General features: G+C 43.9%; 1 protein-coding gene and 1 pseudogene across 2 annotated transcripts in view; both read left to right on the plus strand.

Moving 5' to 3' along the window:
* Positions 1-16138, plus strand: part of LOC146682005 (NLR family CARD domain-containing protein 3-like) — a 239129-nt pseudogene that overhangs the window by 161227 nt on the left and 61764 nt on the right. The window lies entirely within an intron of this gene.
* The window catches only part of LOC146682011 (ribonuclease inhibitor-like), a gene marked incomplete at its 5' end in the record, with an annotated part of 76043 nt that continues 66872 nt past the window's right edge, over positions 6968-16138 (plus strand). Inside the window, 2 exons of the mRNA XM_085448809.1 lie at positions 6968-7152; positions 8492-8665. Coding sequence (XP_085304935.1) covers positions 6968-7152; positions 8492-8665 — 359 coding nt within the window. The remainder of the gene's footprint in view (positions 7153-8491; positions 8666-16138) is intronic.

Genomic DNA, 16138 nt, shown 5'->3' on the forward strand with positions numbered 1-16138 from the left:
TGAGGTTAATTATGGAGTTCCACAGGGTTCAGTGCTAGGACCAATTCTGTTTACATTATACATGCTTCCCTTAGGCAGTATCATTAGAAGACATAGCATACATTTTCACTGCTATGCAGATGACACCCAGCTCTATCTGTCCATGAAGCCAGATAACACACACCAATTAGTTAAACTGCAGGAATGTCTTAAAGACATAAAGACCTGGATGGCCGCTAACTTTCTGCTTCTTAATTCAGATAAAACTGAGGTTATTGTACTCGGCCCTGAAAATCTTAGAAATATGATATCTAATCAGATTCTTACTCTGGATGGCATTACCTTGGCCTCCAGTAACGCGGTGAGGAACCTTGGAGTCATTTTTGACCAGGACATGTCCTTCAACGCACATATTAAACAAATATGTAAGACTGCTTTCTTCCATTTGCGCAACATCTCTAAAATTAGAAATATCCTGTCTCAGAGTGATGCTGAAAAACTAGTTCATGCATTTATTACTTCCAGGCTGGACTACTGTAATTCATTATTATCAGGATGTCCAAAAAACTCACTGAAAAGCCTTCAGCTAATCCAAAATGCTGCAGCAAGAGTCCTGACAGGGACTAGAAAGAGAGAGCATATTTCTCCTGTTTTGGCTTCCCTTCATTGGCTTCCTGTTAAATCCAGAATTGAATTCAAAATCCTGCTCCTCACATACAAGGTCTTAAATAATCAGGCCCCATCTTATCTTAATGACCTTGTAGTACCATATCACCCTATTAGAGCGCTCCGCTCTCGCTCTGCAGGCCTACTTGTTGTTCCTAGAGTATTTAAAAGTAGAATGGGAGGGAGAGCCTTCAGTTTTCAGGCCCCTCTTCTGTGGAACCAGCTTCCAGTTTGGATTCGGGAGACAGACACTATCTCTACTTTTAAGATTAGGCTTAAAACTTTCCTTTTTTCTAAAGCATATAGTTAGGGCTGGACCAGGTGACCCTGAATCCTCCCTTTGTTATGCTGCAATAGATGTAGGCTGCCGGGGGAAGGAAAAACACGACTTTTTCAAGTCTTTGTCCTGTTTTTATGAGAAATGTACGACTTTAATGTGAAACATTCAGAGTTTTTTCTCTTGTTGTGTTTGTTTGAAGCTGCTTCCTGTTGGCTTCAGCTGTTTGGAGTTTCCATTTTCTAAACTTCTACATTCTGAACCTTCTTCAGCTCTGAACAGATGATGAAACACTGAATGATTTCAAGCACTTTGTCTAATAAACTTACATCTTTCATTCTTTATACAGATTGAAGAGCTGTGATTTGTCAGATATTGGCCTTGATTATCTGGCAGCAGCGCTGAAGTCCAACCCCTCGTATCCCACAGAGGTGGACCTGAGTGGAACCTACAGCAACCTGAAGGATCCAGGAGTCAAGCATCTGTGTGGTTTCCTGGAGAATCCACGATGTCGATTTGAAACTCTGAGGTCAGTCAGCATGTTTTAGTTGTGCTGAGATGAATATGATGTGAAAGTTGTGCTGACACTAAACTGCAGACATCAGGCTGATATTATACTGATCCACACTGAGGATCTTCATGGTAAAGTCTGTTTTCTACTTCTCTGGTTTAGTCCATTGACTGCAGCAGAACAATGTTCACATTTTAAACAGTGATGCTCAACGTATGGCCCGCGGCCCACACGCGGCCTGCCCACCTTTCCTGATTCAGAGAGAGGGGACCCTGATTAACTGTGTAGCTTCTTCCTCACAGTTCTAAGTATCAGACACAACAATGAATAATCCACAGCTGACTGTCTTTAGCAGGTCAAAGGTCACGGCACTCAGCACTCTGTGAAACAGTTTGGAGCAGGAATTCTTGCACATTTACAAACTGACACTGCTGCACGGCATGCTGGGTAATGCTAGCTGCTCAGGTATGGGTGTGGTAACGGCTGTGAGACTCTGTGGCTGCAGAACACTGAAGAAGAGAAAAGAGAGGTGGAGGATGAAGAAAAGAGGCGGAGATGAAGCAGAAGTTTAGCTCCAGAGAGGAGCTGTGTCTGTGTGGGCGGGGCTCAGGCTGCTCCGCCCACACAGTGACAGTGAAGCAGGTGAAGAGTAATAAATGAAGACAGCAGACAGGATTTGATAAGCTGATGTACAAACATGTAGAATGATGGTGGCAGCTACAGAAACAGGTCCATACAGACTGAAGCGTGTCTCAGTCTGAATGTACACTGCTGTTATAAGAGCTGTGGAAACTCAGGTCAAAAGGACGTAACCATACTGCTGACAGTTCCAGGGCAGTCACAGAGTTACGGCATCATTTGTGAACATAAAGACAGAAAGCTCATCCAAATCCTGGGATTAAAAGTCTGTCCTGGTGGTGTCCAGTCAAACACGTCTCTGTGAAAGCTTCAATCCAACAGGCTCCAAAGTCCTTCTGCTCATTTCCTCGCCGGGTTCTTGATGCTCCTGTACCATCTCTCTGTCATCCTCCTCGCTCCCTCTTTGCACTGACAGTCTTTGTGCATCATTAACACTCACATGAGGAAAACCAAAGTTTTACTGGGCAGAAGATGATCATCAGTGACTCTGTCTTTAAAACACTCTTGTTAGAAATGTGTGACTTTAATGTGAAACATTCAGAGTTTTTTCTCTTGTTGTGTTTGTTTGAAGCTGCTTCCTGTTGGCTTCAGCTGTTTGGAGTTTCCATTTTCTAAACTTCTACATTCTGAACCTTCTTCAGCTCTGAACAGATGATGAAACACTGAATGATTTCAAGCACTTTGTCTAATAAACTTACATCTTTCATTCTTTATACAGATTGAAGAGCTGTGATTTGTCAGATATTGGCCTTGATTATCTGGCAGCAGCGCTGAAGTCCAACCCCTCGTATCCCACAGAGGTGGACCTGAGTGGAACCTACAGCAACCTGAAGGATTCAGGAGTGAAGCATCTGTGTGGTTTCCTGGAGAATCCACGATGTCGATTTGAAACTCTGAGGTCAGTCAGCATGTTTTAGTTGTGCTGAGATGAATATGATGTGAAAGTTGTGCTGACACTAAACTGCAGACATCAGGCTGATATTATACTGATCCACACTGAGGATCTTCATGGTAAAGTCTGTTTTCTTCTTCTCTGGTTTAGTCCATTGACTGCAGCAGAACAATGTTCACATTTCAAACAGTGATACTCAACGTATGGCCCGCGGCCCACACGCGGCCTGCCCACCTTTCCTGATTCAGAGAGAGGGGACCCTGATTAACTGTGTAGCTTCTTCCTCACAGTTCTAAGTATCAGACACAACAATGAATAATCCACAGCTGACTGTCTTTAGCAGGTCAAAGGTCACGGCACACAGCACTCTGTGAAACAGTTTGGAGCAGGAATTCTTGCACATTTACAAACTGACACTGCTGCACGGCATGCTGGGTAATGCTAGCTGCTCAGGTATGGGCGTGCTAACGGCTGTGAGGCTCTGTGGCTGCAGAACACCGAAGAAGAGAAAAGAGAGGCGGAGGATGAAGAAAAGAGGCGGAGATGAAGCAGAAGTTAAGCTCCAGAGAGGAAATGTTTCTGTGTGGGTGGGTGATAGGTTTGTAGCTTGAACCTATTCGCTGGAACGTTGAAGACAATATAATTACACAGCAAGCAAGACACGAAGTAGGCAAAGTTCTTCTTGTTACTCATTCAATTCAATTCAATTTTATTTATATAGCGCCAAATCACAACAAAAGTCGCCTCAAGGCGCTTCATAGATACAGAGAAAAACCCAACAATCATATGAACCCCTATGAGCAAGCACTTTGGCGACAGTGGGAAGGAAAAACTCCCTTTTTACAGGAAGAAACCTCCGGCAGAACCAAGCTCAGGGAGGGGCAGGGCCATCTGCTGGTTGGGGTGAGAGAAGGAAGACAGGATAAAGACATGCTGTGGAAGAGAGACAGAGGCTAATAACAGATATGATTCAATGCAGAGAGGTCTGTTAACACATAGTGAATGAGAAAGGTGACTGGAAAGGACAAACTCAATGCATCATGGGAATCCCCGGCAGCCTACGTCTATTGCAGCATAACTAAGGGAGGATTCAGGGTCACCTGGTCCAGCCCTAACTATATGCTTTAGCAAAAAGGAAAGTTTTAAGCCTAATCTTAAAAGTAGAGATAGTGTCTGTCTCCTGAATCCGAACTGGAAGCTGGTTCCACAGAAGAGGGGCCTGAAAACTGAAGGCTCTGCCTCCCATTCTACTTTTAAATACTCTAGGAACAACAAGTAGGCCTGCAGAGCGAGAGCGAAGTGCTCTAATAGGGTGATATGGTACTACAAGGTCATTAAGATAAGATGGGGCCTGATTATTTAAGACCTTGTATGTGAGGAGCAGGATTTTGAATTCAATTCTGGATTTAACAGGAAGCCAATGAAGGGAAGCCAAAACAGGAGAAATCTGCTCTCTCTTTCTAGTCCCTGTCAGGACTCTTGCTGCAGCATTTTGGATCAGCTGAAGGCTTTTCAGGGAGTTTTTTGGACATCCTGATAATAATGAATTACAGTAGTCCAGCCTGGACGTAATAAATGCATGAACTAGTTCTTCAGCGTCACTCTGAGACAGGATATTTCTAATTTTAGAGATGTTGCGCAAATGGAAGAACGCAGTCTTACATGTTTGTTTAATATGTGCATTGAAGGACATGTCCTGGTCAAAAATGACTCCAAGGTTCCTCACAGCGTTACTGGAGGCCAAGGTAATGCCATCCAGAGTAAGAATCTGCTTAGAGACCATATTTCTAAGCTTTTCAGGGCCGAGTACAATAACCTCAGTTTTATCTGAAATGAGAAGCAGAAAGTTATGCATGAGGGAGACCTGCCTGGAGCCAAGTGTCGTTCCCCATTGCACTCCTTTTATTGTGGTTACATGAATATGCATAGGGTCATTAACATATGACGTCTACATAGGTATACATGTGAACAAAGAATACTGTTTGTGTGTGTGTGGGGGGGGGGTCAGAGTGTGACCCCATAAATGACTTCCCTAAACCTGCTGGTCTGGAAGTCCAACAGTTCATCTAAACAAAAGGCACTTAGCATAAAACAGATATAGATACGTTTATCCTGCCATAAAACAATAAAACAAGGTACGACCTCTTCCCATGCTCCCAGGATGTAGGTGTGCATTCCAGTGTGGAATACACACCAAGCCTTTGCAGCCTGCTAAAGATCACACATCCTATCAGTACACAATTGATTATACACCTCTAAGCATATATGGTTAAATATTTCTAAGCATAAATGACAATCAACAATACAAAACCTAACAGCGGGGCTCAGGCAGCTCCGCCCACACAGTGACAGTGAAGCAGGTGAAGAGTAATAAATGAAGACGGCAGACAGGATTTGATAAGCTGATGTACAAACATGTAGAAACGGGTCCATACAGACTGAAGCGTGTCTCCTTTGCATCTTCCATATTTGATTCTGAGAGTTTCCAGAAGAGCAAACATCAAACACGCCTCCAAACATGTGACGAGTCAGACTGACATCATTTCTACAGAGAACAGTGTGAGCTCTCAGCAGGTCACTTCAATAAGAAGGACAAAGTGCAGCAGGAATGACTAAACCCACTAACAGTCTGATATCCCCGTGTTCCTGTTGTTCTACAGCATCATCATTAATGCTGCTCCACCACCATCACTGCAGCTGACCAATCAGCTTCTGTCACGTCATGTGACGCTCTGTGACTCAGACTGGAGAAATGCTAAATGGCTAACCTGAAGCTAACCTGAGAAACAGTCAAAGTACTGATGATTCCTACAAAGTGTGTGTGTTCAGTATGAGATGAGTGTGAATGAAACCATGGAGGAGCGGGCCGTGGCTGCTCTCACACACGTTTACTGCAGGGGCGGAGCTACAGAAATGTTCATAGGGGGCAAAATCAAAGCCATTATTGTTGACACATATGCAGCTGTTACATCCTGTAATATGCATTAAATATGGTTCAAATACATTAAATGCATTAAATATACATGTTTCATATAAATACAGTCTACAACTGTGTTTCCTTCAGCCCACATAAGGAAACAGTTGAGTCAGATAAAGACAGAAGGCCTTTTCCACGTCCATCTGCTCAGTGTTAAAGTGCTGATGATGTTCAAGCTCAGGCAGCAGGAGGGATTTCTAAGCATCCTTCACTGATCCACAACAAAGGTCCAGAGTTTGATCCCTCCTAGTAGGACAGGAAACATACTGATAAGAGTTTCAAAGTGTCTTTGTAAGCAGACATGATTGAAATGAGCCAGTCTGAGTTTGGTTCCTGCAGTTTGTGCTTCATAAACAGAGCTGAAGCAGAGGCAGCGTGTGCCTGCAGGTGAATGTACACTGCTGTTATAAGAGCTGTGGAAACTCAGGTCAAAAGGACGTAACCACACTGCTGACAGTTCCAGGACATTCACAGAGTTACAGCATGAACTGCAAACATGAATAATGACAGTAGATGTTTGTGTGAAAGTGCTGGAAGCAAATGAGTGTGTGATGTTCTTTCAGTGTTGCACTTTGTAGACGCTCCCTGAGCACTGGTCTCACAGCCAGCTGCACATAGAGACCAGTGTTGTTAGTCCAGGTCAGAAGATGACTTGTTGGAATGAAAATGAGCTTGTAGTTTGTCTGCTTTAATAATGTGACTGGAAAAAGGTGTTGGACTTCAAATATGTCCATTTCTGTCACACTTCACCTTTAAAAGTGAAGCCATGTGGTTCCTGGAAGGAAAAACACGACTTTTTCAAGTCTTTGTCCTGTTTTTATGAGAAATGTACGACTTTAATGTAAAACATTCAGAGTTTTTTCTCTTGTTGTGTTTGTTTGAAGCTGCTTCCTGTTGGCTTCAGCTGTTTGGAGTTTCCATTTTCTAAACTTCTACATTCTGAACCTTCTTCAGCTCTGAACAGATGATGAAACACTGAATGATTTCAAGCACTTTGTCTAATAAACTTACATCTTTCATTCTTTATACAGATTGAAGAGCTGTGATTTGTCAGATATTGGCCTTGATTATCTGGCAGCAGCGCTGAAGTCCAACCCCTCGTATCCCACAGAGGTGGACCTGAGTGGAACCTACAGCAACCTGAAGGGTTCAGGAGTGAAGCATCTGTGTGATTTCCTGGAGAATCCACGATGTCGATTTGAAACTCTGAGGTCAGTCAGCATGTTTTAGTTGTGCTGAGATGAATATGATGTGAAAGTTGTGCTGACACTAAACTGCAGACATCAGGCTGATATTATACTGATCCACACTGAGGATCTTCATGGTAAAGTCTGTTTTCTTCTTCTCTGGTTTAGTCCATTGACTGCAGCAGAACAATGTTCACATTTCAAACAGTGATACTCAACGTATGGCCCGCGGCCCACACGCGGCCTGCCCACCTTTCCTGATTCAGAGAGAGGGGACCCTGATTAACTGTGTAGCTTCTTCCTCACAGTTCTAAGTATCAGACACAACAATGAATAATCCACAGCTGACTGTCTTTAGCAGGTCAAAGGTCACGGCACTCAGCACTCTGTGAAACAGTTTGGAGCAGGAATTCTTGCACATTTACAAACTGACACTGCTGCACGGCATGCTGGGTAATGCTAGCTGCTCAGGTATGGGTGTGGTAACGGCTGTGAGACTCTGTGGCTGCAGAACACCGAAGAAGAGAAAAGAGAGGTGGAGGATGAAGAAAAGAGGCGGAGATGAAGCAGAAGTTAAGCTCTAGAGAGGAGCTGTCACTGTGTGGGCGGGGCTCAGGCAGCTCCGCCCACACAGTGACAGTGAAGCAGGTGAAGAGTAATAAATGAAGACAGCAGACAGGATTTGATAAGCTGATGTACAAACATGTAGAATGATGGTGGCAGCTACAGAAACAGGTCCATACAGACTGAAGCGTGTCTCAGTCTGAATGTACACTGCTGTTATAAGAGCTGTGGAAACTCAGGTCAAAAGGACGTAACCATACTGCTGACAGTTCCAGGACAGTCCCAGAGTTACAGCATCATTTGTGACCATAAAGACAGAAAGCTCATCCAAATCCTGGGATTAAAAGTCTGTCCTGGTGGTGTCCAGTCAAACACGTCTCTGTGAAAGCTTCAATCCAACAGGCTCCAAAGTCCTTCTGCTCATTTCCTCGCCGGGTTCTTGATGCTCCTGTACCATCTCTCTGTCATCCTCCTCGCTCCCTCTTTGCACTCACAGTCTTTGTGCATCATTAACACTCACATGTGGAAAACCAAAGTTTTACTGGGCAGAAGATGATCATCAGTGACGCTGTCTTTAAAACACTCTTGTTAGAAATGTACGACTTTAATGTGAAACATTCAGAGTTTTTTCTCTTGTTGTGTTTGTTTGAAGCTGCTTCCTGTTGGCTTCAGCTGTTTGGAGTTTCCATTTTCTAAACTTCTACATTCTGAACCTTCTTCAGCTCTGAACAGATGATGAAACACTGAATGATTTCAAGCACTTTGTCTAATAAACTTACATCTTTCATTCTCTATACAGAGTCGAGCGCTGTGATTTGTCAGAGATCAGCTGTGATTATCTGGAAGCAGTGCTGAAGCTCAACCCTTCGTATCCCAGAGTGGTGGACCTGAGCTACCACAAGCTGCAGGATTCAGGAGTGAAGCAGCTGTGTGTTCTTCTGGAGAATCCACAACATCAAATTGAAACTCTGAGGTCAGTCTCCACGTTTTAGTTGTGCTGACACTGTCGATCTGTGGAACTAAAACCTTTATACAGGAAGTCTGGTTCAGCTCTTTGTAGACCTTCTAATCTCTGATGCTCTGAGTCTTACTCAGTAGATGATGCAGAGTTGTGAAGCCGACGTGGGTGAGGACACTCGCCCAGCTCTAACTACTTTGACGTCCAGGCGGCTTCCCTGCTTGTCCTGATACAAACAAACCTGAGTAACCTTGCAGGTCAGATCTCATCAGTCACACCTGTTATGGCAGCTCTCCTCTAGATTGTAGTTCTTGTTAACCTGGGATGGTTTTAGAAGCCTGGACCACAGACTGCAAGGGAAGATATTACTGGGAAAGGCCAAAGCAACCTATCAGACCCATTAAACACTAACATAGATGAATACTCAGATTTAAACCTTTATTGTTTCACAAAGGGTTAAAAAGGGAACGTCCACAGTTTAGACTGCAGCAGATTTTATTAAAGCAGTTTGACAGGAGCAAAGCAAAAACACAAAGAATAAGTGTTTCACATATTAATACATATAACATAATAATAAAAGAAAAGCAAAATAATGATACAAAAGAATGAAAAAGTTGTCCAGAGCAGCAGGATGTCTGAGGTCTGCAGAAACACAAAAACACAGCAGCTAAAAATAGTTGTTGAAAGAAAACGAGGTGGGAGCTGCTGATTCCTGAGCTTTGATACTGGATTAGCTTCAGTAGTTATTCCCATCACTGCTGTAGGAGCTACATTTAGTCACAGCTGATTGTCTTTGACCAATCAGAAGACTACTGTTGTAAAAACAAGCAGACAAAGAACCAATGAGAGTGAAGAACAGGATAAAGAGCTCGTGTGATGGAGGCAAAGCAATAATCAGCAGACTGTAGCAGTTTCTATCTGGATTCAATTCAATTTCAATTCAATTTTATTTATATAGCGCCAAATCACAACATAAGTCGCCTCAAGGCGCTTTCTGGATGAAAGTAGAAGGAGCTCAGCGGAGCTCAGTCCCATATCTTTGGTTAGAAACAACATCAGTGATTTCCTGCTGCTCGAGATGATTCCAGCAGCTCTCATTACAGCAGCTGATGAGAGAAACAGCTGATGGCTCACAGCTCGTGCACTGTTGGATCTCCAGATGTTCACGCTGCTGAAGTCTGTGAAGAAACTGTGGTCCACGTAGTTCACACGGCCTCAGATTGGACCGAGCTCCCTGGATCACTGCAGCATCCTCAGCTGGTACATGGACGTCTCTGCTCCTCAGTCTTGGAGCCCCTGCAGGTCCGTCCACACCACCAGGGTCTTCTCACTCACCTTTCCTTTGTCCTCGTCCTTCATCGGCCGTGCTGTGTCTTTGTTCCTGCGGTGTTGTTCCCACGATGCAGCGCTGATGTTCCCTCCTTGAATGCACAACAAGTACGGTGCTGGTCTTTCTCGGGTGGAGCAGAGACAGATTGAAGTCTTTCAGGCTTTAGTGCCGACTTCCCTGACAGAGGCTGGACTCCATGGTCTGCACAGGAGGCTTCTACACTGTGTGGAGGTGACTCCTGGACTCGAAGACAGGCTGCAGGTACATGTGTGATGAAGAGGAGCTACAGCAGTGTGATGGAGCTGCAGGTGTGAAGGAAGTCCTGCTGTCCTGTCCCACCCTCATCTTTGCTTCCTCTGTCTTCTCTGGACTTGTCCTCCTGTTTCAGAAACAGCACTGCTTCATGCCGAGGGTGGACGGGAGCGTTGGCTCTGATTCTTTTACCGTCCACCACAAGGAGACACTGATGCTGACCTCCTGATTCATCTGCATGTGTTCTGCTTCACACTGCTCACCTCCACCAAAGACTTCACAAACATCTTCTTTCTTTGAGTCCAGTTTGTCCCACAAACACTTCCAAATCTCCTCCTCTGAGATTCTGCAGCTTCTTGCAGTGTGACTCAGCTGACTTCTGACAGACCACAGACTGGCACAGCATCCACATGTGTCTCCTTTCAAACAGGCTCTTGATGTTTCCTCCCACATCATTCTGGCCTCTCAGTCTCCTTTGTTCTCCAGCTCTGTAGCTCCAGCTGGTGAAGCTTCAGTTTTCCATGTTGGTAACAGTAAACTACAGCCTCTGCTGTCAGCTGGGTAACTAAACAGAGCTGCAGCACGTCTCTGCGGTGGTGCTACATCCAGCCTGCAGACGGCCGTCTACATGTTGTAGTGGTTTACAGTCACCAGGGGGCGCTGTCCCAGCCATGCAGGCAGTGGGCTGCTCTGCTTGTGCTGTTGTTGGTGAAGCTGAAGTGAAAGCGAGAGTTAAAACCCTGAACAGTGTCCACTGAGCTTCTCATGCTATTCTCATGCTCAAAGAAGTTTAACAGGAAGGACGACTCGTCCATCAGGCGTCCAGCTGTCCGTGACGTGTCCACAGCAGAGTGTGACCGAGGCTTCATGCTAACACGCACACATGAAACTAATACCACCACGAGCAGCTGCTCAGTGGATTTGGAGGACAAATGTCTGCAGCTTCTCACAGGCAGTATGCAGAATGTGGATCTCCACAAAGACTGTGGAGAGCTCGTCCCACACTCTAAATCCACACTTGTCTGCACAAAACTTCTCACACGTTCCCGTCACAAGTGTCTTCTAAGTGAAGCTACCAGGTTCAGGTCCAGCTTGTTTATCTGGAGCTGCAGGAGATGATCCATCCTCACAAAGCAACACAGCAGATATGCAAACACACAACACAACCAAAGGATTCTCTCTGCATGTCTGTGGCTGATGCTGCTGGAACGAAGCTGTTTGAAACCTTGTTGTTCTGCACTTTGGGACCAGAAGAGGAAACTGAAGCTCTGTGCAGAGGGTCCAATGGAAGCAGCCAAGCGCTGTAAGTGTCTGCTGTACAGGGATGCTGGTTCAGCTGTGGCTCAGTTTCACAGTGTGACTCAATAAAAGCAGCAGGAAATCAAAGCTTGATGCTTTCATCAGTGTGGAAATAAGAAAGTTTCCTGTGACAGACGCTGGAGCTCTTTCACTCTCAGCTTCACAGTTTCAGCTTCAAACTTCTTCCAACATGTTTCTAACACGGCCACATTCCACCTTAATGGAGCTGATATCTTGTGCATCAGCACATTTTCTAAAGGCAGCGATCACATCTTTAGTTTTGGATGTTTAACTGCAGATTGTTTATGTGTTTATAGCACATTAATTACAGCAGCAGCGTTGACCACAGTGCTGTACAAGAATCCAAGATAACTATTAAAATAACTCCTAATATTAATATCACACATCAAATATCAAATAACTCTCATGCTGTATTAAAAGCCAGTGAATACAAATGTGTTTTCAGAGCAGATTTACAGAGACTGACAGCAGGAGCTGGGGCTGTTCGATAGAACGATGTATATATGATGACCATATGAAAACGTCTATCGTTTCATATCACGCTCTTTGTTTCCTGCTTATGTGTTTGTGTTTTCCAGATAAAGCTTTCAAAATAAATCTGAAGATCCTGTTGAGAGTTTTCAAAATAAACACAATACAGTACTGCGGTCGCTGGTTTATCGAGTTACGTTCTAAAAATAAGTCTCAGAATGAAGTAGCAGCTTTATGTTTTACAAGTATTATAGAAGTTTTAAGGCAGTTAAACCCTCACTGCACACTTTCTACACTTTTCTCAGACAGGCATGAACATTTTCACACTTTTCTCTCTTGTTTAAACAAAGTTCAAACCTTCATAGAAAAATAAGTTCATTATTAAAGAGTGAAAGCAAAGTGTTTCTGAAACGTGTCAAATCAGCCTTTGCTGGCATTAAATGAGCTTCTGTGTGAGGAGCACTCGTCCATGGCCTGGGCTCCTCGCTGTCAGGTAAAGTTTCATAAAGCTTTTGAGTTTTTCTGCAGATAATGTTGGTGTCCAGCACGATGTTCTTTTTCCTGCGGTCACTGAGCCACAAAGCCAAAGCTGACTCCATCCTTACGATGTTCTTGTTGTGGACAGTTACAACCTTTTTGCCTCCTTGTTGAAACTATGATGGTCAGCATCTTCCTCTGCCTTTGGCTGCTACCACAGGTGCAAAACGTCTCGTCATCATTGTTGTTTGTTGGGACAAAACGTACAAACATACAGTGCAGCACTGCAGAGTCACACTGCTGTAAATTTGAACACATTCTGTACTGTACAGGAGACACGGCACGAGATTGGCTGACAATGGTCTACAGCCAATCAGGACGCAGAACACAATGCGCTGTAAAAAACAAAAACATGCAAAATTGCACAAAAAAGATCAGCGAAACAGCGAGGCCGCCAAAGGTGAACTGTGTTACAGCGAGGGACCAGCGTATATGTGGTTGTTGGGACGATAAATGTCTTTGAGCTTGTGTCAGAAGACGAGCTGCAGCTTTCTGGACCAGCTGCAGTCTTGCCAGGCAGGTCCCACTAACTCCAACATATAAGGAGTTACAATAATCCAGCTGGGACGTCATGAAAACGTGGATCGCCCGTTCAAGGTTTTTAAAAGATATAAATGATCTCACCTTAGATAAAAGCCTCAGTTTGAAGAAAGACCGCTGTACAACTGAGCTCAGCTGTTTTTCAAATTGCCGTCAAATATAAGCCCCAAATGTAATAATGCGATTTAATAAAAGAGCTGAACCAGTCTAATAGAGCGCCCTTGATGCCGCCATGCTCCAATGGTGAGGTCAAGATGCTGTGGTCAAGGCAGCGGTCAGATCCAAAAGCACAGCTGAGTCTCCTGATCAGTGGCTGATAAAAGATCATTAAGAACTTTCCAAAGTGCAGTTTCAGTGCTGTGAAGAGCTTTAAAACCAGACTGAAACCTTTACAACAGATTGCAGCTGAACAAATATAATCTTTTACAAAATCTTCGACAGGAAGGGAAGCTTTGAAATAGGCCTGAAGTTTGAGCGGACAGAGGATCCAGATCAGGGTTTTAGTACAGGCTGTACAACAGCATGTTTCAAACAGGCTGTACAACACCTGAACTAAGACTGCTGTTAAAAATCGCTAAGATGTCGGAACCGACAACCTTTAAAATCTTTTTAAACACGTGTTGGAACAACTTCATTTGGACAAGATGATGTCTTTATAGCATCACATCGTTCCTCCACCTGATCAAACCACACAGGCTCAAACTGATCAAAAACAGCTGAGCAGGTGAATATTTTAGCCCCGGTGCGATCTCGGGCGAGAGTATCGATGATGGCCAAAGGGCAGCGTCCAGCTCTACGGCCGCTGAAGAGCAGACTCAACAGACGCGCGTGATGTGGATCCTACTGCTCTAAAATTGGAGCTTCTTCAATCCATTAAAGAGGACATTAGTACGCTGTTAAAAGAAGAAGTCAGAAATGCATTGAAAGAAGATTTTGACAATATAAGGGCTGACGTGCAAGGACTGAGAAATGAGATCGCTAACAGCATGGCGGCGACGTGCGGCGAAGTTGATGGAGTAAAGGTTACAGTGAAAGAAGCTGAGGATGGGCTGTCAATGTGGAGCGATGAGGTGACCACCCTGCAGTCTACAGTAGAGAGTATGAAGGAGGAGCTGTCTGACCTGAAGGATAAATGTGATGAAGGCAGGAAGCGGAGAGCTAACATCCACATCATAGGGATCCCAGAGGGCCTGGACTCGAGCTCCTCCACGGCCGTATCCGTGCTACTACGTGAAGTGCTGGGTATGGATAAAGACGTTATTGTCGACCGCTCACACAGGAGCCCTATCCTGAGAAAGCCAGCTGGTAACCCGCACGCCGTCATAGCCGAGCGTCACTACTACCAGGATTGTGTGGCTACGCCGTGCCAGGGCCCAAGCCCCGCTTGAGTTTAACGGACAACCTATTGCAATATTACGACTGGGCGATATGACCCAAAGTTCATATCTCGATATTCTTTAGCTGGATGGCGATATACGATATATATCTCGATATTTTTGAAGCCAGAAAGTACGAACAAAAAGAGAGTTCTTAGTCAAAGCTGTGTCCCAAATCTCACACAGGCACATTTATTAACATACAGCGTAGATGTACATGAAACAGTTACTCAGAAATAAATGATCAGCATTTATTAAATAATAATGCTCCATAAATAAAAGAAAACTGTTGTTTTTGTGCATAACAAAAAGCTCACAATCGTGCAGTCAAAATGTAAACAGACGCTGAGCATAATAACAAGCAGCTGCTCTGTTCCCAGGTTCTACTGCGTGACTGACAGCCTGGAGTTTGAAACCCTCTTTGTAACCGTGTCTCTTACAGGTGCCATTTATGGTCCTTATACACACTCAATACAGTAATATTACGTTGAAGCAGAGTACGTATCACTCCGCGAGGCTCCTCGTAGCTGTAATGCTCCAACAATCCATCAAGCGGTGCGGCCTCGTAGCTGAGCAAAGTCGTACCAAAACATCTTTTGAAAGGTTTCTGAGCGCCGTGTAGCACATAAAATCGGTTCGAGGTCAGTAAGCACAACCAGAATTCATCCATGAGGCGCACTGTCGATTTATGAGAAAATTACAGGATTTTAAGTGCAGAAAATATAGTTTATGGTTTTCCTTTGATCTTAGCAAATATCTACGCCTCTAATTGGGACGATCACAGATTTTTCACTAATGTCTTTGCGCGGCTCCCCAATATGTCATCACACAATATCATCTTTGAGGGAGACCTAAACTGCTCATTATCTGCTATGGACCACAGTTCACACAAAAGTACACTTAGTCCAAACTCAGCATGCGTCATTCAGAGCTTTCTTGATAATTATGGGCTGGCTGATGTATGGAGATTTCATAATCCTGCTTCACGTCAATACTCTTTTTTTTCTAATGTCCATAAAACATATATTTGTATAGAAAAACGTCTCCCTTTAGTTACAGAATGTGATTATAAGACTCTGGTGATTTCTCCTCTTGTTTTTTCAATGTGTATTCCTGATGCCTGCTCCAACTATCAGCCATGGAGATTCAACTCAGTGTTGTTAGCAGATGAAGAGTTTGTCAGTTACAAAAGGTCTCAAAGACATTTTTTTTCTATCAATCAGACCCCAGAGATGTCATCATCAGTCATTTGGGAATCTCTAAAAGCATCTGAGAGGCCAAATAATTTCATTTTGTGCCAAACAAAGTGCAACACTGAAAGAACATCATCCATAAATATTGAGTAAGAACTGGACTCTCATACAGCGAGACTCAAATGCCTTTAAACATCAGCTTATCCTGCTGATCCAAGTCCAACACTGAGTTTGTAAAAACATGTTTGTCAATCATTTTGTTTGGTTTCTGAGGAAAATGATTCAATAACTTGCTGCTAATACACAACATTTCATCATATTTCCTCATAACCCTCTTTTGTCTGACCATTTGATCCCATTTGAATTTGCAATAAAGGATCCACAGAGTTTGGTGACAATAATGACAGTAGATGTTTGTGTGAAAGTGCTGGAAGCAAATGAGTGTGTGATGTTCTTTCAGTGTTGCACT

The sequence above is a fragment of the Copadichromis virginalis genome, linkage group LG23 (genome assembly GCF_057382275.1).
Source record: "Copadichromis virginalis isolate Kocher_CV1m ecotype Utaka linkage group LG23, C_Virginalis_male_GT1.1, whole genome shotgun sequence".
Lineage (NCBI taxonomy): Eukaryota > Metazoa > Chordata > Actinopteri > Cichliformes > Cichlidae > Copadichromis > Copadichromis virginalis.